We start from the raw sequence: 24,626 nt of genomic DNA, 5'->3' as shown, positions 1-24,626 counted from the left end.
CGCACGTGGCCGCGGCCCCAAAATGGAGGAGCGCGTGGGGTGTCCCGGTGTCCCCGTGGGTGGGTTTGGTGTGGGCGAGGGAAGGGGTCGGGCGGACCTTTGGTACTGCAGGGAGCTGGTAAACTCGTGAGCGACTTCTGCGCGGGCAGGTGGTGATGGGACGAGGGGGAATGGCTTTCAGCTAAAAGAGGGGAGATTTAGTTCAGACGTAAGGGGGAAGTTCGTTCCCCGAAGGCAGTGAGGCCCTGGCACCGCTGTCCAGAGCTGCTGTCCCAACCCTGGAGGTGCCGAAGCCACCGATGGGTCCTGGGCAGCTGGAGCTGGTGGGGGCACTCAGCCATGGGGGTGGGGGCCCTTCGAACCCCGCCATGCTGGGATCCTGGGGTTCTGCGATGGAAGCAGCAGGAATTAGAAGAACCTCCACGTGAGCTCCGGACAGTCAGTGGGTGCAGGTGTGTGTCAGGCTCTGAGCAGAAGTCACTCATTTTTGTGCAGCAGTGAGAACTGAGTCGGTAGGAACAACGCGTGCTTGGTTAATAACTCGCATCCTCTGTCCCGTCTGTGCGACCCCGGAGCCATCTCACCGGGGCATTCTGGCTTTTGGAAGTGCACACAGGCTGAATAAATAAGCTGTGACAGAGGAGTCGGTGTGACAGAGGGCCGCGTGACAAGCAGGAGCTTTGTGCACGCAGGTGGCTGTGCAGCACCCCGTGTGGGGGTTTGGGTTACACTGGGCTTTAAGAAAGAAGTTAATATGTGATACTAGAAGGTGCGCCTGCTGGATAGTGAGAGAACACCAGGCAGCACCTGGGAGCTGTTGCAGCGTTCTTTGCCTGTGGATGTTTTGTGCTTCCCAGTGTGGGATTATTTTCCTGAGGCGGAGTATGGTACTTTGTCCTGAGTGGTGGTTCCTGGAGCTCGTGTCCCCCATGGGAGTGGGTCAGCTGTGGGCTGGCAGTGGGAGCCCATGCAATGAGATGTAGCAGCGTGCTTGGCCAGGGCACAGCTCGGGAGCAGTCACCTCCCGGTTCTCACGTTGACTTTCAAGAACGAGCAGTGCTTTGTTTTGTGACAAGGAGTCTTTTGTGGCTTATTATAGCAATGAAACAGACACCCTGGCCTGCTGTTGCAGCAGTGCTCTGCAAGGTGCAGTTGTTTGGTGCGTTACTGCTTGTGGGTTCTGCAGTATAATGCCGTGCGTTGTCAGTTTGGCTACTGGGAGCCCCATGCTGAGCATAAGGTGCTACACTTGACGTTGGATCATGTGTTGCAGCCCTGCAGCGTGCCTCAGCATGGCACAACTGACTCTGCTGTGCCTCTACAACTAAGTGGCTCTCCTGGGGATGAGTAGGGGTTGAGGCTGCTGTGTTTTTGCAGGGAGCGAGCCTTACTGAGCAAGCAGTGTCTGTCATGCAATCATGTGCGCTCAGCACAGCGTGTCAGGTAAGGAGGCTTTGTTAGTCTGGGCGTGTTGGCGTGGATATATCATTACAGCTGTAACTTCAGGGCCCCACCCAGGTGCAGCACTGCTTGTTTGGCAGGAACTGCTGTCTTTGGGAATATTAAAAGCTGACTTTTTTTAAGTAGCAGCTCCGTTTTTGAGGCAGCCCTGGGGGTGGTGTTTGCTGAGGGTTTTGTTTCCCGTGTGTTTTGAGAAGATGATGGTGTCACTGCACGTGAAGGAGTTTGCATGGGTCTTCTTAAGAAGTAGTAAAGATGAATGGGAAAAAAGTACTTAAGACCCTTCAGATGTCATAGTGGGGAAGACAGTATGGGGAATGGTTATTCTGGGCGACTTCAGAAAGTGTAGAAATGGAGGCAGGGTTGCTTGACGTTGCAGCAGCGCAGCTCTCGAGCTGTGTGCAGCTCACTGCTGGCTGAGCCTTTGTCCGTCAGCATGTGGGGCTGTGAGCAGCAGCACATCGAGTCATCCCGAGGCACTGAGCTGTGTCTGCTGTGCTGCCAGGCTTGTGGGATGTGGGTGCCATCAGACAGGGGAGTGGGCTTTCTGAACAGCACAGCCCCGGGTGCTCCGTCTGACTAAATGCTTCCAGGCAGAGCGTGGTAGGATGAAACAGGGTGGCTGTTGTGGGGGCTTGGTTCTGGGAAGCTGCTGGCCTTGTTTCGGTGCACATCAAATAGAAAGCACATGTTCTACCTGAAAAATACCCTTTGGAGAAAGAATACAGAACTTGCTTATCTTGATCCTTCTTTGAAAGCCGATCGTTTGAATACGGATCTGTGGTGTTTGTGCACTCTGACAGGTCTTGTTTCCCACAGTAGCGTAAGAGAACATGCTTGGACAAAATGCAGCTTGATTGAAAGGCTGCGTAAAAACGTCAATTAGAGTCAAACGATCTGCAGTGACCTTCTTATAAAGATATCGTTCCTAAGATTGTGTGGTCACAGGGTTAGAAGAAAAGCCTGAATTTCAGCTCACGTTCATCTTTGTTTGACAGTGCTGCCAGCAGTATCTGTCCCGGAGCAGCTCTGCATTCCGTTGGTGTGTTTTGCTCCTGTTGCAGGGATAAGGCGCATTGGCAGGAGGCCTGATCAGCAGCAGCAGCAGCAGGGCGAAGGCAAACCCATTGACAGGAGACCTGAGAGACGACCTCCTCGTGAGCGCCGATTTGATAAACCTGCCGATGAGAAGGGCGAAGGAGGAGAATTCTCTGTTGATAAGTAAGAATGTGCCTTGCGTGATGCAGAATGTGGTGATACCCTGGAGTGGAGCTGTCCTTTCTTCTGCTACTAAGCTTAAAAGCCAAGCAAAAACTGTTAGAATTAAAGTGATTAAATGCCATTTGTCGATCGAAAGACTCACCTGTGCCAGCATAGGGTACTTTCCCATTGTGTGATTTCATTTACAAATGTGGCTCAAATTTTTACCAGGAATCACATAATGTGAAGAATTCGTTAGTTTGACAAAAAGCATGGTGTAAATCAGTAAGATCCTCGGTGTATTTCTGAACATCCATAACACAGAGGACAGAAGAGGAACTGAAGCGTAGCTTTTGCCTGCAGGATGAGATCCGTTTGCTGTTACAGCTGTTGCTTCACTTGTGCAGTTAACCTCAAGCCAATGTGGGTTTGTCCATGTAGGTGTTCATACTTCTTTGGCTCCAGTGGCTTCAGGTGTGGAAGCAATGAAACCAGCTCGTGGCTAGAGGGAACCGAGTGTCACACTGGGTCCAGAATTCAAGAGTTTTGAAAACAGTCTTCAAATGTTAGCATTTTAATGGTCAGTGTTGAAGTACTTTTAAAAGTAAGGTAGCTGAATGCGAGATTGTGGCATCAGCAAGTGACATAATGCAACAGAAAGGCTAAATTTGGGAACAGTGGGCAGGAGATGCAGACAAAGCATTTGTTCAGTTCCTGAAATGTGGAGAGCAGCATTACATATGGTTTTTCTCCAGTCCTATAGATCAACCTTAAAATTAGACTGTCAATAGTTAGAATTAGTTCAGTTGGAAGGGAGAGACCTACAGAGATCCTTGAATCCAGGTGTGTGGCTGCAGGGCTAGCCAAAAGCAGAACATTAATTGGGGCATTGTTCTGGTGCTCCTGGAGTGCTGAGAGGAGTGGGTGCTAAGCACCTTACTCAGAAGCCTGCTCCAGTGTTTAACCACCCTTGTGGTCCAGATAATCAAAGGAAAAGTGAGCCACATTCTCATGATAAGAGAAACTTGAAAGCTGTGTTGAAAGCTTGGGAGGGGGAATACTGAAGTGTGACCTTTTCTTGTAGACCCATCCTGGACCGACCGATGCGTGGACGTGGTGGACTTGGAAGAGGCCGTGGCCGTGGCCGTGGGATGGGCAGAGGAGATGGGTTTGACTCTCGTGGCAAACGTGAATTTGACAGACATAGTGGCAGCGATAGATCGTAAGTCTTTAGCTTTTCCTAGAGCTTCCTCAGCTATTCTTTACTATTAATATATGGCTCAAAATGTCTTTGAATTTCTGTATCTGGACACTATAATGTTAACTCAGTTTTGTTAGTTCTGTTTCACATTCGCATTTCAGCGGCCTAAAGCACGAGGACAAGCGAGGTGGCAGTGGATCACACAACTGGGGAACCGTCAAAGACGAACTCACGTTAGTAATCACTGATTGCTCAGAGATCTATCAATGTTAAATCCTAACTCTCACAGCGTAAAGATTTGGTGGCCTTTTTTCCTTTAGATTTTGGGGGTTTGTGTTATGCTATGAAAGAAACCGATGACTTCAGAATGTGGTGAATTACAGATAGATGAGATGGCTTCCATTTCTAAAACTAGAATTGTGGGGAAGTTTAAAATAGGGAGCCGTTTTCTGCTGTTCTTCGAACGATCCTTATTTTACTAAAAATTAAACAACAGCTTTAACTAAGCAGGCTTTTTTTCCAAATATCGCATTGAATGCAGCATTTTTAATATCCAGATGTGTTTTGTCTCAAGCTTTGATGGGAGACATTCAGAATGGGTATGACTCAGTGTTGGGGAGGAATGGGAAGAAGGAAAGCTCAGAGTGTTAAAAGGCAGGGGGAACACCAAGAACTACTTCACTAAGAAGTAGTTCTTTTTAAAGAACAGTAAGCTGTGTAAACGTGCTATGGAACTTAGGCATTCATCTTGCATAGTTTTAAATAGGCATGAACTTAAACAGCAAAACAAACAAAACCCAACTGTAATTACAGCGAATTGGATCAGTCTGCTGTAACTGAGGAAACGCCAGAGGGAGAGGAACATCCGCCTGCTGATTCTGAAAACAAGTGAGTGTGTCCCCTTCTGTCGTGTTCTCTGGTTGCCTCAAAGGTATCACTGCTTTGCTTTTACTCCCTGACAGTTTTACTTCTGTTTTGCCATATTCACTTTATATGTCAGTGGATACAAAATCAGTCATGCTGCTGAAGAACTCTCTTTAAAGATAACTTCTAGATGTCAAGTTTTAAGCTATTAGTGTATTGCAAGCTCTTAGGTTGCTTTCAGATTTAGTTATTAATAACCTGTTGTAGTGTGTAATCTCAGGATTACAACTGTAAGTACCAAATCCAAAAGCAACCATGCTCATAACTACCCAGAACAACCAGGGGACGGAATGTTCTGCCAATGGGAGGCACTTAGTTTCTCAGAACTGCTGAGGCTGTGTGGCTGGCCTGTAGAAGAAAGGTTGTCTCTCACTCTTTCCATCTTCTGTGCATGTGTGCAGTTCTCAAAGAAGTTAACTCCGTTGCTTCTGTCTCTCCATTGCTTCTGTTTTCTCTTGGACGCTGTTAAGGGGAAATAAAGCAACTAGTCAGTGAGTGGAATAATTCCCACAACTGTTACTTAGTTACTTGGAGTTGATTTGGAGGGATACAGGTCTTTATGAAAATGCAGTATCTCAATGAGTGCATGTTCTCTGCTGGATTCAAAAGAAAATGGCAAACAATAGAAAACATTTCTTTTAGATGCTTGTTTGCCAAAGATTTCTAATGTGGAATCCTGTAGCTCGATTTCCTCACTAGTAGCTTTGGTTACCAGTGAAACAGTGACTGAGTGGAGAGTAAGGCAGGGACGTGCTTTACCTACTTGCTAAGTGCCATCACTCCTGCAAGGTTGTAGATGCCTGTGGTTAAGGGTTGCCTTGTGAACAGAAAGAACCTGAGCAGTTTTAAGGAATTAGAGCTACTGCAGCAGTGGTCAGAAAATGCATGTAGCTCGTATTGGAGGAAAAAGAGTACTGCAGATCTCTGTGCCCACATTAAGGGTGTTGGAACCAGGTCCTCTTTGGAGTCCATTTCAACCTATACCATCTCTCTCTGAGATTTTCTGAGTGTGCAGTATTTCTTGGCTCTTTATTAGAAGTGGTGCCTGCTGCTTGACCAGGTTACTGATCTGCACAAGAGTGGGTCAGTATCTGCAGCATTCTGCAGGCTGGCTGTGTGGGTGGTTTTCTTCTGGAAGACTTCAGAAGATGTATTCTGCTTTGAGTATACAACTCTTGTTGCAGTCCATCAGTCATCTTTGCAGGGAAGCATCCTTACATGTCTTTGCTTCCAAGTTGGCTGTTTTGGATCTCTAAATGTTTCAGTGGAGCTGTAGGATGCTTTACAGAATAAGGAGAAGTCCAGGGGGCAGTGCCTTTGCAGTGAGCAGTAAGCATGGCTCTGCAGGTATCACATAAAGTCATTTTCTCCTACATTGAGTAAAATGAAATGCACTGATTTTGACATTAAACCCTCTGCATTATTACATGCTGCAGGAAAGACCTTTTCTCTTGAGTTGATGCATTCACGATGTTTTTGCTGCACATACATGGCACTGCTTTTCTATAATGGCAGAGTAGCTCATAAATCAAATAGAGTTGCATAAACACACCAAAGAATGACTGGAGGATTGATTGCCTGAGTAGTTGGAACATGATCTGTTACTGAACATAGTGGTTGTGCATTTTACTTAAAAATAGCTCTTTGGCAGAAGCTGGGGTGCCAGAACTTTACAATAGGTGATGCATCTACCAAGGACCTACGTTTTTATGCAGTTGTTTTTTCAAGTTAGCCAAAAGCAGAAACTGTTTTGGTTACCTGGTATACTAATAGCTGCTTTTAATCAAGTCAAAGAAGCAGACCTTGCAAATCAACAACAACAACAACAGAGTCTTGAGGATTACGGTAAGAGCAGGTGCCATCTCACTGCCCAACTGGGCACATGGGGAGGCAGGTCTCTTGGAGGAGGGAAGAAAGCTCCAAACAAGTCTCATGGAAAAATAGGCTTTTATATTTGCAAGGACAAGGGCCATTAGTACTGGGAACAGACAGCAAGGATCAATGTTAATTTTAAAACGTTGCTGTGGTCACCATTTATGTTTTAAAAGGTGTCTGGCTGTGATATTTAGCTAAAGGAGATAAATTTTCATGTGTGTTTGTTGAGTGTTGGAATTGAGTTTTTAATACATAAATCTGAAACAAAATAATAGCATTGCAGTGTGTGTGTGTGTGTGTGTGTGTGTGTATAATGTTTATTATAATCTGGTGCTGATTAGAGCTGTTTTTGAATTCACTGTGTATAGGGAATGGGTTCTAAGCCATGATCGTAAGTAATATCCATGAATTTACTGCAGGGAAAATGAGGTTGAAGAAGTTAAGGAGGAAGGTCCTAAGGAAATGACCCTGGACGAATGGAAAGCTATTCAAAGTAAGGATCGTGCAAAGGTTGAGTTCAACATCCGTAAACCAAATGAGGGTGCTGATGGGCAATGGAAAAAAGGATTTGTTCTTCACAAGTCAAAGAGCGAGGAGGTAAAGTGATTTTTGCTATTTGCTAGTGTCCAGATTGTATAGGTTTTTCTAATGATATGTACTTCTTGGAGTGTAAGCTCTGTTCTTTGGCAAGCTGACCTTTCTGTCAAAGTTCATAAAGCGAGAACAACTTCTCTTACAGAAAACTGCAGCTGTACAGTAGTGTTAGTTGCTGTTCTTCCTGTGGTTAGTTTTCACAGTTGTTCTATATTCTTAAGCTGACATACACTGTGTTATAACCTGACCATTAAGAGAGAAGACTGGAATACTGCAGCTGGGCAGGGAGCTTTGTAAGGATTGCCTCTTAGTGGGAACATTTTTTTCCATTTTTTTTAAATAGGAGTTTATTGTATCACTGTGTTGGTCTTGCTAAATTTTGTGTAGGACTGAAAAAATAGGGGTTATGCCTACACCTGGTCAGAAGTTTTAACCTAGGTAACTTGTAATTCTGTAGGGTTACCCAGCCAAGTGCCTCTGTTTTATAGAAACCAGTTGAATTGAGCTTCTATGTGTCAACACAGTTGTGTAGAATCACTTGAAAATTGTAATTTCTCAAATACTTTGTAATAACAACCAACTTCTTTTAAAGGCGTGAGTGTGGCAGAGAGAAACACATTGTCCCGCTTTAGGGAGGAGAGCAGTGCAGAGAGCTTTGTTTCCTAATGCTGGGCTCTAACGGCTGGATTCAGTTTCAGAAGCTGAAAGGACCATTAAATCTTTGGTTTTAACACTGTTAATCAGTGGCCTTCAGCCCTGTGCTGCAGATGGTTCTGACTCCTTTTGAAGTAATGAAGTAGTGTGCAATACGCTGTTTGATGTTCCAATGTGTGTCTCTGCTTTTCACACCTTGTCGTTTTATCTCTCGTAAGATGGGACGTGCCATACAGCTGGGGGAGCACTGTTCATCACTTACCATGAGAACTCCATTTCTAATCTACTGAGATTGGAATGAGTTTAAGACACAATCATGCCATTTATTTTTCTGCTGTGTAAAGTAGATTGGTTCTTTTTATTTTCCTTAAGCTGCTCAGTGTTTGAAATTTTCCTACTCTGCTACTTTCCCTAGCTTGGATAGGAATCAGAACTTAAGTTAGACTAAAAATTGCTTAGAGGAGTAAGGTTAAAGAGATGTACCAAGCAAGATATGTAAATGTAACACACCTGTAGTCACTGAGCGTGTCTGGACATCTTCCTCCCCCACTCCAGTCTCCACGGAGCAAAGATACGTGACTATGTGTCAGTGGTAGATGGAATATTTTTTCCCCAGACATATCTGAACGTATGATAGTGTGATGAGATGGTTGTACTCCTGAGTAATTAAGAAGCTGGAAAGCTCTTTGCTCTTATTTTCCTTCTGAAAACTGAAGCAGTAGTTTATTCTGTTTCTCAAACTTCTTTCTTACATCAGAATTCTCTCATGGAATGCTGAAGTGAGCACATTGCTCTTTCTGAGGTGTGTTTAGCTGATTTCTCTTGAAATAAACAAATCAGATACTCCTGAGATAACCATTCCCTGCTGTATGAGCACAGAAGGGAGATACAAACAAAACTGCCATTAATAGACTCTTCTAAACTTGTCCAGCAAATGTCTCGTTTTGTTCCTTCATTGTTCGCTGATCTCTTGGGAAAGTGTTTTTCCTTTCCTAAGTGTTGTAGCAGAACTGTTCTTAAAACACAGGTGTTGGGCAAGCTTTCTCTGCAGTTCCTTTGTGAACAGGTAGAGAAGGTAGAATAACTAGGAGTTGTGAACAAAGCTGCTCACCACCTGCTGTTCTTGCTCTCTGTTGTCTTGGACATTCTTCTGAGTCATGAAGTTGGTGGAAGTTTCTGTGCTGGGCAATGAGAGTGGTGGGTGTGTGGAAGTGACTTGGGTATGGGTAAATTCTGGGTTTCAGACCCACATCTTCCTAACCCTTAGGGCTGAATAATGACAATGTGCACGTGCAGATTTTTCTGAGAAGTTGAAGTGTCACAAGGGCCGCATTCTCAGAACTCCTGGGAATGTCCTAGGAAATTTTGGTAAAGGAAATGTGTGAGGACCCAGTGCTGCTCATCTACCCTATCTCCTTCACAAGGCTCTCCTCCTCCTCATGTTCTTCACAGAAGACTGAAGTGCTTGGCTGTATCTCGGGTCTTTCCCATCTGTCCCATGTGCTGTACAACAAACTCTTCGTACTGTCTCGGATTCTTGCTGGTTTAATATGAAATCCACATGTACTGGCAGCCCTCGTCTGATGAGAATCTTTCCAGAAGGCTGGGTTGTGATCCTTTTCCTTCCCTGCAACTGACTTTGTGATTGAGTACTTCAAGTCCTACTGAACAAATAATGGGAAGTTGAGTTGTGAAGAAATTTTAAGACTTGTTCCAGTTATTCAGAGCAGCTCCTGGAGAGTTTCATCCACCAGTGAATGAGTTCCTGCTCATCATATCTGTTGTGCTGTGCCACTTCCTTGTGCCTTTAAACCTTTGTACTCTCATCACTTTCTTAGAGAGGAGATGACAGTGGAAGATGAGAAGCAAGTATTGGAACACAGTCAATCATCTTTGCAAAGTGTGTAGGAACCACTCAAATCCAGACTGTGCAGAAACTCTTTTTTCATTGAGAGTAATTACTTGAAACCACCCTCAACCTGTGCCATCTGTCTGTACAGGTCTGTGGGCCCGGTGTAGTGAGGTGCAGGAGATTGGTCTGCATGTGGAGTTCCCAACAGCTCATATTAAACAACTTCTTATTTCCAACCCAAGATTTCTCTTTGCCTCCTGGTATAAATCCATCCTCTGCTCCTTCTGGATGCTTGCACAACTTCTGCTCCCATCCTTTTGCTGCTTCGTGTGCTCAGTGCCATCTGTATCCAGCAAGTTCATGTGACCTTATTACGTGTTGTTTCTATATGTAGTTGAGTCTCATTTCTTCCTTTTGTTTTCTCCCTTTGTTCCTTTTGTCACTTTGATGTGGACACGCAACTTTCATCAGACAAAGGCGATGACAGAAATGCAGGGGAGTCTGCTGGAGTCAAATGAGGTACTGATCCTTTCTATCTAACTGGTGATACATGTTTTTGACCTGAGCCCCTTCTGAAATGAAGGGCTTTGACATAAAGAAACAACAAACGCAGAGAATATGGAGCTTTTCTGTCCGTGCCTGTTGTCTCACTGCACTGTAGGGCCCTCCATAATTAGTGCCTTTTCTCCTTGATCATCCCATAAACACTTCCATCATGAGTCTCTTATTTTCTGTTGCTGTTTTTCCATATCTTGCTGTCTGCTTTGGCTCACTTCCCATTAGGGACTTGTTCTTAAAGCTTTGGACAGCCTTTCCCAAGATCCACAAGTGTAGCAGTGCCTTCAAGCAGCTATCTTAGATCAGAGCGCTATCGAGAGTTGCCAGTACATACAAATGAAGTACTTCCAAAGATGATTTAGAACAGACAATCTGTGTGGTATGGCTTCTACCACCAAAGCACAGGAGGAGGATGTGCCAAGTCTTGTATTGGTGTTTTAAATTAGCTAGAGTTATTTTGGATAAAGAAATTCTCAGGTTATACGCAGAACTTGCTACTTGCTGGCTTTAGTGGTTCCGTTGGGAAAAATACAGTATTTTGGTAGACTGTAGAGTTTCTTTTTTAAGCAGTAGCAGCGCAGGGAAGTAGATGCACAGAACTACTGCTTCTGCCTCTTGGAAGAGAGTCTCTTGACTGCCAAAAAGTTGGAAATAACATCTCCGTATCCTGCGATGATTGAAACAGTAGGTGAAACACCATCAGTAGGAAAGGAATCAAAACCATAACGGGAGGCATCGCTTGCTATTTGAATCACTGGTGTACTTCTGCTTTAGTATTGTCATTCTGCTTGCGCTGTCAGGTAGAGACGTGGAATGACTTGTCCAAAAAATATCTGCTGAAGCCAGCTTCAGGAGCACAGAGAAGAGATCTGAGGGATGAGAGTGCTTCAGATCAGTAAAACCAGAAGTCTTCTAGGGAGCAGCTGCTGCACAGAACACATCCCAGTGAAACACGTTTGGAGTAAACCAGCATGGGGCAATACTTCTCAGTGTGCCTAATTAAGCTGTGGGTGCTGTGGAGGCCACACGTCCAGCTGGGCTTGGAAGGGGTCATTAGCATGGGGGGAGCACTCTTGGTGGCTCTGTGCATTCTGGTGCTTGCGAGTGACTCGTGGCATCCCCAAAAGCAACTTTCTGCCTTTTGACTTCAGCCCTCTGTTTATCCATTGGCTGCTCTGTGAAGGATCCACAACAGATAATTAAGAGGTGTTGCACTTAATTGCACAGTATGTTGCCTTTGAAAGTCAGAAAGTCAGTATATTGTGTAACTACACCACAAGAAAAGTAACTTACGGTCAGAATGCCTAAGCTTGCATGTGGCTCCTGCACGTAGGGAAGAAAGCAAACGATTGCTCAGCCAGACGTTAGGGTGTCAGAGAGTCATGGATGGTCATGTTTCCAAAGTACGATGGTTGGGCTTTTTAAGAGACAGCACTGATCTGATCCACTGCGGTCAATTCTACATTCTGCACGTCATCGTAGGTGCCAAAAATGGGTTGCTTATATAGCAAATCAATTATGCTGAGTAGTGGAAACAAAAACACGTGTTGCTTGTTATGTTTGGTGTATAATGACTTGAAATACTTGGTCTGTTCTGCACAGTGGGATGCAGGGCTTAAGTCTTGAGATTTTTCACTGAATGCACCAGCAAGCTGTGAGAGATTGTTTTGTCATGGCAATCTGGTAGGAGTCCTTCCTCAGTGGGATTTGTGAGGTGGGTTCTTTTTTAGCCTTAATTGTGTTAGTTACCTTAGTTACATTCTGACTGAACTGTGCTTGTGCCTCTTCCACTGTTTGCTATGGCTGAATACCAAGGTGGGATTCTTTGGTTTCCAGTGCTTGAAGTGCTTAACACGAAACGAAGCAAATGAGGACATGCAAAGCACTCATGGAGCAAAATAAAGATGACTTATTGAGTGCATTTTGCACAAGACTTGAATGAATAGAACTTTAAGATTCCTCAGGTATGAAACGAGAGGAAGTGAAATACTGGAAAGCAAAGTATTGGAATGGTTGGGGCCCAGGTAAGCTTAGACTTGTTAATGTGACAGAGTGCCAGAGCTTCTCTGAATTGCCTTGGGGATACCAAATAAGTTCCAGCGCCTGAACGAAGTTAAGATCACAGCTTGCTCTCTGTGTAGTGTCTGCAGAAGTGATACAATTGATTCACTGCTCTTCCTGCTGTATCTCACACTCAGGGTGTGCGTTTGGAGGTGAGCTCAGGTGCTGCGTTACTAAGAGTGCAGCTGCAGATGAAAACACTTGGTGGTGATCTGATTACTCAGGAAAAAATGGTTTGTTTCAGGCTCACGCTGAGGACTCGGTAATGGATCACCACTTCCGTAAGCCTGCCAACGACATCACATCCCAGCTGGAGATCAACTTTGGAGACCTCGGCCGCCCCGGACGCGGTGGTCGAGGGGGCCGGGGTGGCCGAGGACGTGGAGGCAGGGCCAGCCGTGGGGGCAGGACTGACAAGGTGAGCAGGTCTGACAAGGTGAGCAGCCGGAGCTCTCGGCTGTGAGGCAGCTGAGCTTGTGGCACTTGAACTTTCCCTTCCCTACACTCTTGTTCTGGGGGGAATTGTTCAGAAATCAGGCTCCATTTAAAGCCAAGTGAAAGGTCTGTTCTTGCAGGTTTGCTTTAAAATTAGGTCACTGTTAGGACAAAAGGATTGAGTGTTCAGCAGCTTTCTAACTAGGCACAAAACCAGAGGTAAGGAGTAGGTTACTATTGGGGGGAAAAAAAAAAACAGTTCTTTTCAGCTGTATCTAAACCTGAAAAATGACTCCTTGGACAGACCTGAGTGTACTGTCAGTCCCTGAGGACAGAATATCTGCACTGTCACCTCTGGGAGGGAAAGAAAACAAGTTTGTGGCTGCGTGATGTGTCTTCAGTTTGAGGGATTTAGGTGGATTCAATGGAAATAAAATATGATTTTTTCTTAGTGTGCAGGAATATTTTTCCACCTGTAGTACTAAAGCCCTGAGGAAATAATTGGTAAAAGCACTGCCTGGGGCAGAAGTGTGAAGCTGACATACAGTTGTGTAGCTGTAGCAAAGTTTGACTTAATTCCGATCACTTTTTTGCTGTAAACGTACTCAGATTGCTAGAAGATGAGTTTGGGCTGTGGTGTCACTTTTTGTCATGTAAACTGGTCTGGCTCGTTCTTTCCTTTGTGGGATGCTGACTTTCTCTTTACACTGCATCTTTTTAAATGCTTAGGTTTATTAGTTGGACAATTCTTTCCTGGCAGCAGTGTAAGAAAAATTATAAGGAATTGGTATAAAAATTGTGGTGGATTTTGCTCTGAGTCGCGTCACTAATAGGACATCTAGAAGAATGCTAGGAGGAGGGGAGGTACTTTGAGATGTGCAGCTTGTTTGATGCTGACTTTCTGTTTCCTTCCAGTTGGTTAAGGAGTTTGATGTGATCCACACGCCCAACCAGGTGGGTGATCTTTGCAGCCACTGCCTTCCCCAGAGTGGGGAGCTCCCGTCCTGCCTGCCCTCCTGCTTTGTGCTTCAGTACCTGAAGATACATAGGCTGAATGCAGAAGGCCCTGTTATTATTTCTTAACTCTAGTTTGTGGCAAGGGCAATTCTGCAGTGTGTGTCTTACCTGCAGATGTTGCTGCAGCTGTTATTGGAGTGGTTTTACGTTTCACTTCCTCCTTGATACATGTAGATGCTTGCAGGAACTTCCACAGTTCCTGTTCGGAAATGCTTTCTACTCTTTTTCCCCACCACATTTCTCATGCAGAAAGTGAAGGCTACTCCAAAGTCCCTTCTTTTTGGATTTAATTGCAGTGCTGTTTTAGGCACAGTAGAGAGCCTTTTGGGGAAGAAATACTCTGCGAGGACTGAAGAGGCTTTTTGCTGACGTGTCTGACTTCTTAGGAATAGATTGGCACGATGTCTATTTTTTTTTTTTATTAACAATTTGTAAACAGGGGAAGTTAAATGCGTGAAGGTTGAGCTGAACCAGTAACACTGTTCTGTAGTGCTTCAGTCATTCCCTTGTTGAGAGCTGGTGGTTGTGTGCTGCTGCAACAGTGGCAGCCACGTGGAGTGCACTCTGATTAAGAATGGAAAGAAGCTGTAAGCTCCTGCTCTAGGCATGTGCAGCTCTGGTCTGCTTAGTGCCTCTGGTGCATCCAAAGGTAGTGTTATTGTAAGAAGGCGTTGAGGAAGCTGCCTAGACCCTGGGGTAAGGGGGACCAACAAAAATTTACTGCCTGTCGTGGGGGAAGATGAGAAGTTGCTTTTGTAGTAGTACTTTTTCCAGTACTGAACTGCTGAAGACTGCTGTGCTTCTTGCCTCTTTGAAACTCAGAGTTGTGTGGGATAAGCGTAGCTTATAGAAAGAAGGTGGGAGTCCCACTGTGTGCCCTGCTGCTGGGGTGGCACCCAGGTTCCCTGTGCAGGGAAGGGCTTGGCCTTGCCCCGTGCCCGTGGTGCCATGGCACAGTTGTGTCAGCAGTGCCTGGCACTGCCATGCTTGGCTGCTGGCACGGTGCTGGGTGAGGGATGGGAACGGGAGGGCTGGGTGCTGCTGGAGGTGATAACTTTCTGATGTTTCTCTTTCAGTCAAGTGCTTCTGCTCCTGATGTAGATGACCCAGAGGCTTTCCCAGCTCTGTCCTAAACTGGATGTCATAAGCCAACCCTGCCCTCGTCGGGCCTTCCTCTCCGAGGCTTGCATGCTTAAGGATCCTAAACAACTAAGAAATTTAAAAAAAAAAAAAAGGAGACTGTCATTCATACCATTCACACCTAAAGACTGAATTTTATCTGTTTCGAAAATGAACTTCTCTCGCTACACAGAAGCAACAATATGGTAGTCAGTTTTGTATTTAGAAATGTAATGGTAGCAGGGATGTTTTCATAATTTTTTCAGAGATTATGCATTCTTCATGGATACTTTTTTGTATTGCTGCTTGAAAATATGCGTTTCCAAACTTGAAATATAGGTGTGAACAGTGTGTACCAGTTAAAAGCTTTCACTTCATTTGTGTTTTTTTTTTTAATTCAGGATTTTAGAGATTTTCCCCTAACTGCGAGCTGGATTTGAATCCTTGCACACTACTTGTGTTCCCTTAGCTCCTGCTTAGCAGGTTTTTATCGGCCCATGCTCTTTTGGGATATGTGGCATTTTAATTTGGCAGACTGAGCACTGTCTGAAATACCACCTCCTGGAGTTACTTCGGTTTTAATGCTTAATTTCAAACTTGGAAAAACAGTCATTTTTCATCTGCTTGGTAGTTTGTTTACACAAAAGCTTTATACAGAATTGTTACCAGATACTTGAAAAATACTCAAAGCACATTGGGTTCTGGTTCCATAGCCGTGTATCCAGCAGCGATACGTGGATATTTGGTCTAAACAGGTTTTAAAATTAGCGTGACACTTTTCATTCACCCTTCTTACCTTTTTATTCCCTCCTTCAACAGAACAAGAAGCTTTGTTGGCAAAAAGGAAAGGAAAAAAAAAAAAAAAAAACAAAAAACTTTTAAATCACCTCTGCTTTTCCTATGGGAGGGTGCCCTGTAGCTGAGCCACCTCTCCTCCTGTGCAGAGCTGGGGGGGAGGTGGCAGCTGCAGCTCTGGTGCTCCTCTAGGGCTGTGGCACTGTGCCCCAGGACAGCGGGATCCCATGTGCTCACGGCACACACCCACAGCCCTGCGGAAGAGGCAGGAGGACTCGGGGCACTGCAGTGTGTGTGTGATGCAGAAAGGTGCAGAACAGAACCCCAGCGCTTCGCCTTCAGTCTAAATTTTGTTCTGCATCTGCGTGCTGTTTGAGGTTGGACTGCTGGTTGACAAATGAATGTTTTCCAGAGAGCGATTGTAAGAAATCCTTCGGATCCCTGTAGTAACGTGTAGGTTTAATTTAACCCCTGCCAATGGGGACCTTACCACTTCAGTACCCCAAAGCAGTTCAGAGAATGATGAATAAGGAGGGTTTCGTAGGGTTTTTATCTGCAGCGTTTAGTAGGAGACTAGAAGCAGGATTCTCATTTTATTTAATGTTTTACACTTTGGACAGCTTAAAACATTTGTAGTTTCTTAACTAGGTAGATAGAAAACAAATGGTAATGCCCTATTTTTTTAAAAGCTGTACAGGACAGGCAAAAAGTATGGGAGACCTTTGACTATGTAATACCGAACTCCTTAACCGTGGCGTTGGCTGGCTTGATTTCCCTGAACTATTTTCTACAGATGTGTTTGTTGTAAACCACTGTTAATACCATCAGATCAGACTTCCTAGTGTTCTCACCTGCCAGTTCGAAGCACCAGGCTGGGAGGAGGAGGCAGGCTTTCAGCTGGTGGATGGTGATAGCTCTTGGTTCGTTTCTCCCGACTAAGCAGACAGGCAGGTGCTCGGTGCTGCGCTCCTTCCAGCTCTGAGTGTTTCTCTTCCATCTCCCACTGTGAGTTGGTTGAACGTGCTGCAGTTTCACTTTTAGGACGCCTTGAGTAATACAACTAATTGCCTTGACGTGCAGAAACACTTACAGAAAAGCTTTCTCTGTAACATAAGCCTTCCCCATCTCCAGACTGTGTATCTGCTGTTTCAGTTGTCACTCTGCTTTTTTCCAGATGCCTTCTGGACTGTCCAGTTGGTCATTTGGGGCCGGGCTGGCCAGAAGCTTTCCCTTCTGCTTTAGAGAATAGAGCAGTTCCCGGAACGGCACGTCACGTGCGGTGCTCAAGACAGCTTGTACTTCAAATTGGTCTGTCTGCTGTTCTGATAGATGTAAATTTGCCTCTTTCAGTCCATTCGTGTCAAGAACTAAAGCTGTGAACATATATCTTTAATATTGGTGGGTGTTAACTGAAATAAAGGTTTATTTTCATGCTCTTTTAAAAAATGTCATGAAAACCCATGGAGATGAAACCACTGAGATTAGTGTCTCATCTAGGTTCTGCCCCAGGTGGTCCAGATCTTCCTATGGTGCCACTTCCATTGCTGGGATCAGACTTTGCTTTGGGAAATCATCTCCCTCTGAGTTGAGCAGCTCATTTCTGATGAGTGAGCTTGCTCTGTAGTGACTTCTGACTTCTATCCTCTTGCTTGCCACTTGTGCTGTCACACCAAATCCAGAGGACTAAACCTGTTGAAATCCGAGCAGTTTCTCAGCAGGTGGCCAGCAGAAAAAACTGGAGAGGGAGAAAAGCACGTGGTGCAAATTGGCTTACGAACGTAACAATGGCGAGGTTTGAGCATGAAAGTTCATCTTATGGATTGATGCTGGGAGGAAGGGAGACTGATCAATAAATGCAAGTGTTAGCTGTGTGGGAACGGGCAATTTTTGAGGAAAATGAAACATCAGAATGTGTGAATATACGGTGGTGTCTGCAGTTGGAAGAGCTGAGACCACTCTTAACTGTAACGGTTTTGCCCATTGAGATTGGTTTGCGTAGCTTCACCTCTTGTTTTAATAAATGCAGGACATATGCCTGAAGCTGACACTTGCAGCATTTGCTAACCTGCTTCTTTTCTACTGTCCTCGTGAGGACCTCGTTGCCTTTGTTTCATGCCCATGCTCTGCTCTGCTTTTCCAGGCCCTCCATACACTCAAGCTGGAGCTGAGTGCCCTGGGACATTTGGCGTATCGCTTTTGGGGCTGCGAAAGCCCATCGTGGTGCTTTGCTGGGGAGCTTGAAGCTGATGGGGAAAGCTGATGGTGTGGCCTCAGCTGAGGAGGCTGGCGGGGGGGGGGGCAGGGGGGGCAGCTCAGGCTCAGTCCCTGCTGCTGGTAATGCTTGTCTCCAACTGGACTAAGTCTTCCCAGGGAGCCCTTTGTCGAGTTACCTACTTGAAGAATGAAGAAAATGAATCCTAGTGTTCAATTTGTGATTAATAGATGTGAGGATCAGCTGGCTGTTGTCTGAGGGGCAGCGTGCAGGATTAGGCGAGTGATAAAATAGTGATTTTTAAAAACAGCTGCTTTTGGTTCTGGATATCTGTTGTGGTTTTGTGTGACTGTCTTGAGATAGAGATCTGCTGTGATGGGCACCCGAGTGTGTTTGCAAGGGTTGCTGCCAGCTGGAGTTTGGAGAGCGTGGCAGCTCTCCTCTGGTGCTGAGGAGGTGTGACCCAAGTACTGGCAGTGTGCTTCTGGCTGGCACACAGGCAGCCTTCCCAGGTGGGAGATACCTGGGCACAGGCTGGGGATCAGAACTTGGAACGAGCTGCCAGACCCCAGAAGTGTAATTGTGGAGCTGGTAACATGCAAAAAAAAAATAAAAATAAAAATCCTGCATGCTTCCCAGGTGAGCAGCCTTGTGCAGAGGTGGGCAGCTGTGCTTTGTTGCCTTGGTGGAGGCCTTTCTGTGTGTGCTTTCCTTGCCCACCTTGCATGTTATTTTCACAGGTGAAATACCTGATAGCGAAGAATGAAGAGGATGTGGAGTACCAAAGCTGTTCTCCCTTTCTGCTAAGCTTTTGCTGATAAGGCTGCCTTCTGCTCAGTGGTGGTACGATTGGTACCTCTGGTGTCTGTTCTGGTGGCTGTTGGGCTGTGCCCCTGTGAGTGCAGGAGTGGAGCTGGGCAGTGCTGGTGCTCAGGTATGGACAGATAGGTGTGAGATGAGGCTACTCCGTTCTGTGGGCAGGAGTTCAGCATAACAGTGTGAGAAGGGATCTGTAGATCCTGCTAAGCAGGCTCCTTGGTCTTGGCTCTGAGCCGTAGCACTGAGTTAGAGGTGAGGAAGTAGATTCCTGCTGTCTTGCACAGAGAGCAAGTAGAAGTGTTGCTTCTGTTCTCTGAAAAAGCAGCAGCTGAAGGCCCGGCTCAGTGATGAGGATGTCTGACACGGGCTGCAGCCCGCTGTGGGGTGACAGCAGTGCAGGGCTGGATGGGACGGCCATTGCTGCCTGTGAGCAGCAGTTTTGTTTCGTGATGGACGGCAGTGCACGTTTGCTGGTTTGGGATGAAGATGCCAAGTGGAGGCAGCTGCTCTGCAGATTGCTTCTGGGCCTCTGCTGAAAGCCGTTTTTTCCTAAGGAAATGCATCTTCCCTCTGCTGTGCTGTGTGAGTATGGCCATGAGCAGCTGAGCCCAGAGCTCCTGGCCAGCAGGGAGGCAGCAGTGAGCCATGAGCAAGTACAAAGAGGAAATACCATCCTGAAATACAGCTCAAAACTGATAATCCTGTGACGTGGGCTGCACTGCAGGAGCTGCTGTGAAGCTTCCTTGTATCTGATTTGCAAGTCTGCACATCAGCATATCCTGTTCTGGCACCCCTGTGGAAGTCGTGGGTGGGAGCGGGAGAAGCGTACGCCTTGTGTTGGTGTGTGGTGGGACGGACTTGGGGGGCTGTCCTGACAAGGATGTGTGCTGCTCCTGGACAAGAGGCCTGGCCGTGAGCATCTGTTGCTACATCTGGGAATCGCTTTTTCAATGCACAACAGCTGCCATGAGCGTGGTGAGCCCGTGTCACGTGGTTGGACAGGAAAGGTAAGTATTCCCGTCCACAGAGGGCTGCTGAGGTAATTGATGGGAAGAACGGCCCGTTGTGAGAGCAATCCCTTGCCATGTCTGCAAAGGGGCTTGGCTGCGTCCTGCTGCCGGTGAGCCTAGCGCTGGGTGCCGGAGCAGTGCTGAGAGGCAGCAGCACACACTGAGCACAGGCAGACCAGGCGAACACTGCCAGGAACACTTCAAAATCGGTCTCGGTGCTACAGAGGAGCCCTGAAGCAGCACGAGGTTGCTGGAGGGCAGCATGCTGGTGCTCGTGCAGCCTGTCCTGTTCCTAGTACCTGCAGTGTTACTCCTTGGGCTCTCCCAGCAGAGCCCTTTGCTTTGCTTTGGGAAGCTCCGTGGGCAGGAATTGTGTTCAGTGTTTCCTTATTGCTCGGTTTCTTATCATCAAGCCACTTTCCAGGGCAGCACTGTGATGCAGTGCACGGCCTCTCTGGCACAATGCAGGTGCTGGGCACATGCACTGCTTCTTTGTGGGTGCCCTGCTGCGGAGGTACTGCTGCAGTACAGAGGTAGAGAACCCCATTACCTGGTGGTGGTAATAAGCCTTTGTTTTTTGGCACCAAGTTAGAAGGCGGTGTGTTCAGGTGTTAAAAATCACAGCCATATCGTGCCAAATCTTTGGATTTGGGTCACAGGAGTTTGTGGACGTCTCAGATGTTGCAAGTACAGATCTCCCTAATGCTTCGGTTTACTTTTTATTTCAAGTGGAATGCAGTGGGAAAAGATGTGGTCTCGAAGCAGCAGCCTCGTGATGCAGGTATGTTTGTGTTGCCGTTTAAAAAGGTGATGTTTGCAGCTAAGGGTCACCTCCTCATGGCTCTTTTATTGAGGTGCACTGGGTGACATGCAAGGCTTTTGTCCTGAGTTTATGCCACTGCTTAACAGCTTGCTCAGCCGGCAGGCTGTGGGTGGGAGCAGCCACCTGGATCCTCACGGGAGGAGACAAAGCATTCTGCTCCAGATGAGCTCAAATCTGGACTACCTTCTCCAGGCACAAACCTCCAGCTTTGTCATTACAGGTACTTCATGCTGTGCCTGCCTGCAGCCTAGCACTTGAGCTTGACCAGAGAAAACAACAACAAACAAATTTCAGGTTTCCAACATTCTATTTATAAATAATATAAGCACGTAGTAAACAAAGTCATTAAATGTGTAACACGTACTTCAAGCCTGTAATTAGAATACTTCAATAAATCATTAAAATTCTCAGCAGCCCATCTGACTTACTGTGTACACGTGGTGCCTGCTGCTTTATTTCTGGTGAGGATCTCTTCTGTGCTAAGCCCTGAAGGTAGGCTTGCTCTGACTGGTTTTGCAGCGGGGCTGAAAAGCTCAATCAAGTTAGGGATCCTTCAGTGCCCACGTGGGGCTGTAGCACCATTGTCACTGGGGCTGAAAGGTGTGCCTGAATTAAGGCAGTAGTGAGGAATGCTGTCTGCTGGGGTACTGAGCATGTAAGGTTGGCAAATATTCTCAGGTGTTGCATTTCTGACCTGCTGTGTGCAGCTGGAGCACAGTGCAACCATGACCTGCTCAGCTGCTGAGGTCTGACCTTACTGAAATACATCTTTGCTGTTACTGGGCAAGCAATGTTTTGGATGATTTTTAGCTTGTCTGCTGTAGTTCAAACCAGCCTCGTGTTCAGGCAGCGGGGCAGGAACCTGAGGCAGCTCTGGCTCTCTGCAGGCAGCCTGAGCAATTAATCTCAAGAAGCCTGCTGACAGCCCCAGCAATTTGGATTTTTGTCTTTAATTCTACCTGAGCGTGCTCTGGGTGAAGAGCTGCTGCATTGTAAAGTAAGGCGTGACTTAGAACCTGGAAAGGTTTGTGAGTTGGGTTGTGTTGCCTGAAGGTGTGACGTGCAAGTCGCTGTCCTAGCTGCAATGAAACACATTGCAATACTTGGCTAAAGTGCAAACATCCAGGCCAGGCCGTTGTGCCACCCTGACAGCCTACCTTGAGAAAGAGCTGCAGTTCAGTCTCACCGTGTCCAGGTTAAGTTTCCCTCCGTAGGAAAATTCCGGTGGCAAAGAAATGGGGAAGATAGAGATGGGGTTGTACTCAAGTTCAGGGTCTTCTTCAGTAGTGTCTGTGACAAGTGGTGAGATGGCTGAGGGCAGGTAGGCTCTGTCAGTAACTGGATTAGCAATGTACTCAGAAACGGTTTGTGCTTGCTCTGTCACTTCCAGCACCACCTTCTTGTACAAGTCGGGAAGCTGGTGCTTGTAACTGTCTCCATCTGTGGTGCTGGGTAGAGGCCTGTACTCCGACTCCTGCTTCTCAAAGCTGCTTTTCAGTTGCCAGTCATGATTGCTGCTGCTGCTGAAGATGAGCCTGTCCTGGAAAACCTGGCAGTCTGTCTGCACAAAGCTTTCCTCTACTTCTGTGGTTTCAGGCTCTTCAAAACCGCTGCTGTTGTGCAAGAGCAGGCTGGAAGGCACGCTCAGCTCACCCTGCTGGGGGGGCACACGTACAGCAGTGCTCGTTAATTCTGCACTCGGTGCCTTGTGCCCTCCCACCCACCCCCAAAACGCAGGCATCTCCACCACTGCTAAGCGGGAAGCGGCCCTGCACAGTTCTGCAGTCGCTGTGTGTGATGCACACTACGTGTAACACCATACAGGACGGAGCTGCTTCCGTGCCCGAAAGTGCAGGGCTTGCTCTGTTAAGAGGTGACTGATTTGCACAGCTCTGACTGCTTTTTCTGCTGAAGATGATGGGGTTAGAAGAAAGAAGTCTGATTTACCTTCGTAGACTTGTCGTTCTTAGCCCATGTGGCATTAGCTGGATCTGGAATGGCTTTGTTGTACCACTGAGGTACAGTGGCAGAAAAGAGCAAGAGTAATCTGCGGATGGAACAAGTGAAGTTAAAAGCAAAATGCCCATACCTGCAAGTTCTGCTGAGCTGGAGCGTGCTGTCTGTGTGTGCAATTACTGAAGAATTCTGTGTAATGAGTCTGCATTACTATAGAATAGCAGAAACTCAGGCTGGGTGGGACTGGCAGAGCCTGCCCAAGTTTTTGAGGACGCAGCAATTTTGGCTGATTGGACTGCACAGCTTTGGATTTCCACTTTTTCAAATGCTTCTGGCCAAGACGCCACTTCTGAGTATATATTGTTGCCCACTGGTCCGTAGCCTTTAGTGTGTTGGGTTTTGGCTGTTCCAGATGCTAATATTTCCAGGTGCAAAGCCAGCAGTGAGGTAACACTGAGCAAGTACTCAGCAAAAACCAGTGCAGCACAGCATCGTCCTGCAGCCAGCCCTGTTAGGTGTGCATGACTAACAGCAGAGCGTGCTCAGCGTGGCCATGAACTCAACCCTGGAAAATCTGGTTGGGGACGTGTTTATGTTGCTTTAAAGAAAAAGGGCTTTTTGTCACAGGGTCTGACTTCCCTCTCAGGAAGTGACCGAGGTCTGTATCAGCTTGGGTTCAGTGGAAGCTGGCCTTAAGATCTCGGTTACAAATTCATGATATGTGAGCTATAGCTATCTCCTAAGCACGATGCGTTGTTCTTACCACTCACATTATCCAAAACCTTTGTTCAAAACAATCCTCCCTGTTCCCCAAGGTGTCCCGAGAGCATGCTAATACGCCCTCTAGCAAAACTCCCACGTGTTACTGGAATGCAATGCATCGATCCACTCACAGTTTTCTTGCAGGACGTAGGGAGCAAATACAGGCTGAGAGTATGAAGAAGCTGCAGGTGAGCACAATAATCCAGTCCACAGCACCTGGAACATGGAACAGACATGTTAACCTTGTTTTAATGAGGAAAAGTTTATTCTAGTTCAATCTGGACAGCACTCATAAAGAATACCACTTCGCACTTGTAAAGAATACCAGAAGTGTTCAGGTTTTAAATCAGGGAACTGAATGAAGCAATGACATTTGAGCAAACAGTACTTTATAATGTTAGAATGTCTACAGCTGCCTCTTGAGATAGGCAGTCCATAATCCAAAATACGTGATTGCTGACCTTCTAGTACTGAACCTCCCACCGACACAGGGCACAAATTTGTTTCTGCAGCCCCTGGGCAGCACAGAAGCAGAAGGGACCACACACAGGGCTCTGTTGGTCCCTCTCCCCCAGCAGGCTCCTTACTTTCCAAGCAGACCAGCTCGCTGTTTCCCCAGGGGCTTTCTCCAGCATCTGTCAGCGCTGTCATCCACAGGACATAATACTCCCCACGCTGTAGATCTGTGATGTAAAACGAATGCTGGGATGTCGTATTACAAATGGCTGAAAGAGAAAAAGGGAAAAGCAAATAAGAATCCTAGCAGGTATTCTTACTGCATTTAGCTCTAAGAAGAATTGTGTTTCCAGAAGCTGGAACGTGCAGAAGTTCTCTATTGCTGTAAGTAACCTCCTTGTCTGTGTCACTGAGTCCTTGGAAGGGCTGTAGGAGAGCTCAGGCCACTGGGGTTGTTCTGAGACCTGTCCCACTGCACAGAGTAGAACAGATGCTGCGCAGCATTGGCTACCCTGTGCTTTGACTACTGTAATTTGGTGAATCAGTGTCTAAATCTAAAATGAGGTTTGCGTGGTGGAATTACGAAACATCCATTAAAAGCTGCCGTGCAACTCCTGAATAGGAGAAGAAAAAGCATTTCTTGTCCTGGAGGGAAGCATGGGGGTTACGCAGGTGGAGGAAAAGGCCATGCACGGGGAAGGCACCCAAGCGCAGGAACGCAGTGCGTGTTACCTGCTGTGTCTCAACGTGCTGACATTTGTTGAATACAGCTCTTAGTTAAGTCTGTTATTTGTACCCTGCCGATAATTACAGGGCTAGGACTTACGAAAATAACAAAAAGA

General features: G+C 46.5%; 2 protein-coding genes across 2 annotated transcripts; one reads left to right on the top strand and one right to left on the bottom strand.

The window, feature by feature from the left end:
• Window positions 1-2,428: 2,428 nt before the first annotated feature.
• On the top strand, window positions 2,429-15,066 carry SERBP1 (SERPINE1 mRNA binding protein 1; the record flags this gene model as incomplete). Its single annotated transcript, XM_019618402.2, has 9 exons — window positions 2,429-2,682; window positions 3,746-3,883; window positions 4,024-4,095; window positions 4,676-4,750; window positions 7,081-7,258; window positions 10,233-10,280; window positions 12,625-12,798; window positions 13,731-13,769; window positions 14,909-15,066. Coding segments are annotated over 9 exons (1,035 nt in total), but the record flags the coding sequence as incomplete, so codon positions are not given.
• Window positions 15,067-21,015: 5,949 nt separating this feature from the next.
• On the bottom strand, window positions 21,016-24,600 carry LOC104909261 (interleukin-12 receptor subunit beta-2-like). The gene is made up of 4 exons (XM_010716019.3): window positions 23,916-24,600; window positions 23,460-23,544; window positions 22,558-22,657; window positions 21,016-22,267 (listed from the first exon to the last, which is right to left on the bottom strand). Exons 1-4 carry the CDS (start codon window positions 23,977-23,979, stop codon window positions 21,764-21,766), a joined length of 753 nt encoding a protein of 250 aa, XP_010714321.1. The 5' UTR covers window positions 23,980-24,600; the 3' UTR covers window positions 21,016-21,763.
• Between the last annotated feature and the right edge of the window lie 26 nt (window positions 24,601-24,626).

The sequence above is a fragment of the Meleagris gallopavo genome, chromosome 10, assembly GCF_000146605.3.
Source record: "Meleagris gallopavo isolate NT-WF06-2002-E0010 breed Aviagen turkey brand Nicholas breeding stock chromosome 10, Turkey_5.1, whole genome shotgun sequence".
In the NCBI taxonomy this organism is placed as follows: domain Eukaryota; kingdom Metazoa; phylum Chordata; class Aves; order Galliformes; family Phasianidae; genus Meleagris; species Meleagris gallopavo.
This window is presented reverse-complemented; position numbering and strand designations above follow the sequence as displayed.

Coding starts and splice junctions, on each gene's coding strand:
- LOC104909261 (XM_010716019.3), bottom strand. CDS start 23,979: ATGACAGCGCTGACAGATGCTGGAGAAAGCCCCTGGGGAAACAGCGAG. Junction 22,658..23,459: donor CTACGTCCTGCAAGAAAACT/GTGAGTGGATCG, acceptor TTCCATCCGCAG/ATTACTCTTGCTCTTTTCTG. Junction 22,268..22,557: donor AGAACGACAAGTCTACGAAG/GTAAATCAGACT, acceptor GTGCCCCCCCAG/CAGGGTGAGCTGAGCGTGCC.